Source organism: Mastacembelus armatus, chromosome 11, assembly GCF_900324485.2.
Source record: "Mastacembelus armatus chromosome 11, fMasArm1.2, whole genome shotgun sequence".
Lineage (NCBI taxonomy): Eukaryota > Metazoa > Chordata > Actinopteri > Synbranchiformes > Mastacembelidae > Mastacembelus > Mastacembelus armatus.
This window is the reverse complement of record NC_046643.1, coordinates 20428701-20431373: the sequence shown is the minus strand read 5'-3', so window position 1 is coordinate 20431373 and position 2673 is coordinate 20428701. Positions and strand designations below refer to the sequence as shown.

At 42.5% G+C, this 2673-nt stretch overlaps 1 gene segment (V, D, J or C); it reads right to left on the bottom strand.

The window, feature by feature from the left end:
- Positions 1-1117: 1117 nt before the first annotated feature.
- Positions 1118-2673, bottom strand: LOC113126312 (Ig kappa-b4 chain C region-like; the record flags this gene model as incomplete). The annotated part of the segment is given in 2 exon segments: positions 1118-1624; positions 2613-2673. Coding segments are annotated over 2 exon segments (387 nt in total), but the record flags the coding sequence as incomplete, so codon positions are not given.

Here is a 2673-nt window from a genome sequence, read left to right as displayed (position 1 = left end):
GCTGTGGGATACAACTATTCATCTCCATGCACACAGCGGATAGGGATTGTGTTGTGATTACACATCATATTGGGGGATACCAGGTTACTGTGCACCAGCATCTGATCGCTACCAGTGTCTATTAGAGCCTGCACATTGAAACACACACACACAGTTTTTCCATTCATGTCTATGAGTGTATTGTATCCCACTACTCTCTTCCTTCAGTCATGGCTATGAATAAATGAAAACTCCTGCTGTCTACATAAACTACACATGCACTGCAACATAAATGACTGACACATTACTCAGACTTCACATTGTTGTTCTGACCAACTAAACAGAACAAACACATTAACGTCAGTTGTGCACATTAACACTTTAGTTGATCCTGGATGAATATGTGGTTAATTCATTTCCCAGGAAACTTCTCAGTCTGAGCTAAAGTTAGTGATGGTTGATTATAGCAAAGACAGTGAACCAGCAAATGTCTTTTTGGAGGATTCTCAGGAAAAACTACCTGCCTGAAAAACTGCTGGTGCAACTGAAAGCACACTGACCTACTGCATGTGTGTGTGGTTTGTCAGCTGCACAGTCACAGAGAAATAAAGTTCTCCAGAGAGTCTTGAATACGGCCCAGAAAAGTCCCGGCTGCCCCCGACCCTCTGTGGAACATCTAGACTGGTCCGGCAGCTTGAAAAGGGAGCAGAGTATCACGAGGAACATCTGGCACCAGGTAAACATCTGTTTGAGCTGTTGCCTTCAGCCAGAGGGTAGAGGACGTTTGAAGCAAGAACAAAAAGACTCAGAAATAGTTTTTATCTTGGAGCTATTGCTGCAATGAATAGTAACTGTTTTACTGGGGTAGGCCATGTTAATGTAGGTCTGTACAATCACAGCCACGCTGTGACTCATGGGACATGGGAATAATTCAATTGATCTTATCTAATAAACTGATCATATTCTATGATTCTGATCAAATCAATGATTCAGTCTTGGCAGATTTGATGACTTTGTAAATGAATTTCAACCTGAGAGTTTCCACCAATGACGTCTAAACATTTGAATTTCTCTGAGTTGAATAAAACTATTGGGACAGAAACATTATTTTGTGTCACTATTACAAGAAAACAAGTCATTTGATGAAATAATGTTTATTTACTGTGATGATTCAAATTGTAACAAGCACAAAAACTTCATAGATAAAACATGAAACTAGAGAAGGAGGGAGGGAACCAGAGGGAGACAGAGCTGCAGAACAAAGACTGAGAACAGTTACAGAGTAAAACCAGAATCAGAATCCCAGAGTCAGATCGGGACTATGAACACTGGTCTCTCGTCAGTGTCTCTGTGACCGGACTCTGGGAGCCCTGGGTGGCCTCACAGGTCACAGAGCCCACCTTCCCCCACTGGTCTGCAGGGAGCCTCAGGGTGCTGCTCCAGCTGTAGTGGCCATCCTTCCCCAGCACCCCGGGGCTCCTGCTCTCCTCCTTGCTGCTGCTGTTGCTGCTGCCGTCCACCTTCCAGGTCAGACTCCAGTCTGAGGGGAAGCCCTTGTTGGCCAGGCACATGAGCGTGGCCTTCCCCTGCTGCAGCTCCTGGCTGGAGGGGCCCAGCACCGTCAGGTTGGGGACCACTCGACCCACTGGAGGAGGAGACAGAGACAATATGAAGACAGCTCATACACAGAGAAAACAAACTCCACCCTGTTAGTTCCAGCAGAGGAGGCTGCTGGTTCTGCTGGTCTTCCTCACGTCGGACAAAACTGGTCTTTGGCGTTTCGTTTCCCTCTCTGAGCTCAGTAACCATGGCAACAGACAGGCATCACTGCTGAACCGTGGCAACAGGCAGGTTTCGGTGCTAAAGATAAACAGCTTCAAGCAGGAAACTCTTTAGTTTCATGAACAAACTTCAACATCAGTGTTCAAGGATCCAAATGCTGCACTGAAGCCAGAGTGTGAGGCTTTTATTTGATCCTCCACATGTTTTAGTTCAAACCAAATCTCATAAGAGAAGGTCTCATTTACACAGGCATCACTGCTGGACCATGAGCACAGATTTCACTGCTCACAGAGTTTTTAATGCTGAAATGTTTCCCAGCTCTAATATTAATCATACTAATACAGCAAGTAGTTCAATTAGCTCGGGTCAGGTTATGAAGTTCATCAGATACTGAGAGGATTTGACCTGATATTAAACTGTTCAGTCCTGAATGAAGCTTCAGGAAAAACACATGCAATGATTTGAATTTCTCCAACTTATTGTGGCAGATTTGTTTGGCTGAAGTTTGAACATTATTACACACAAATCAATGAAGTCGATTTTCTTTCAGTCCAAGTTTGAAAACAAAACAGGACAAATTATAAACCAGAATATTGTCTTCAATAAATAAATGTTTCTTTGTAAAAACAACATGTTAAAATGTACAAACTGTCCAAATGAAAATTTCAGAGAGCAACATCAGAGTTTCTTCATCAGACAGAATTGTATCAGTAACACAGTGATGTCTGTAACATTCACTTCAACATTACATTTTAATTATCAGCCAAAATATTAAAGGAAAGTCTGATTTTATTCAATAAAAATAGTCAAAACTTTTAATTTGAATGAATCTTGAAGTCAAATGTACTTACAGTTAACTTCCAGTCTGGTTCCTCCACCGAAAGGCCACCACAGTGATACAAACTGATTGAG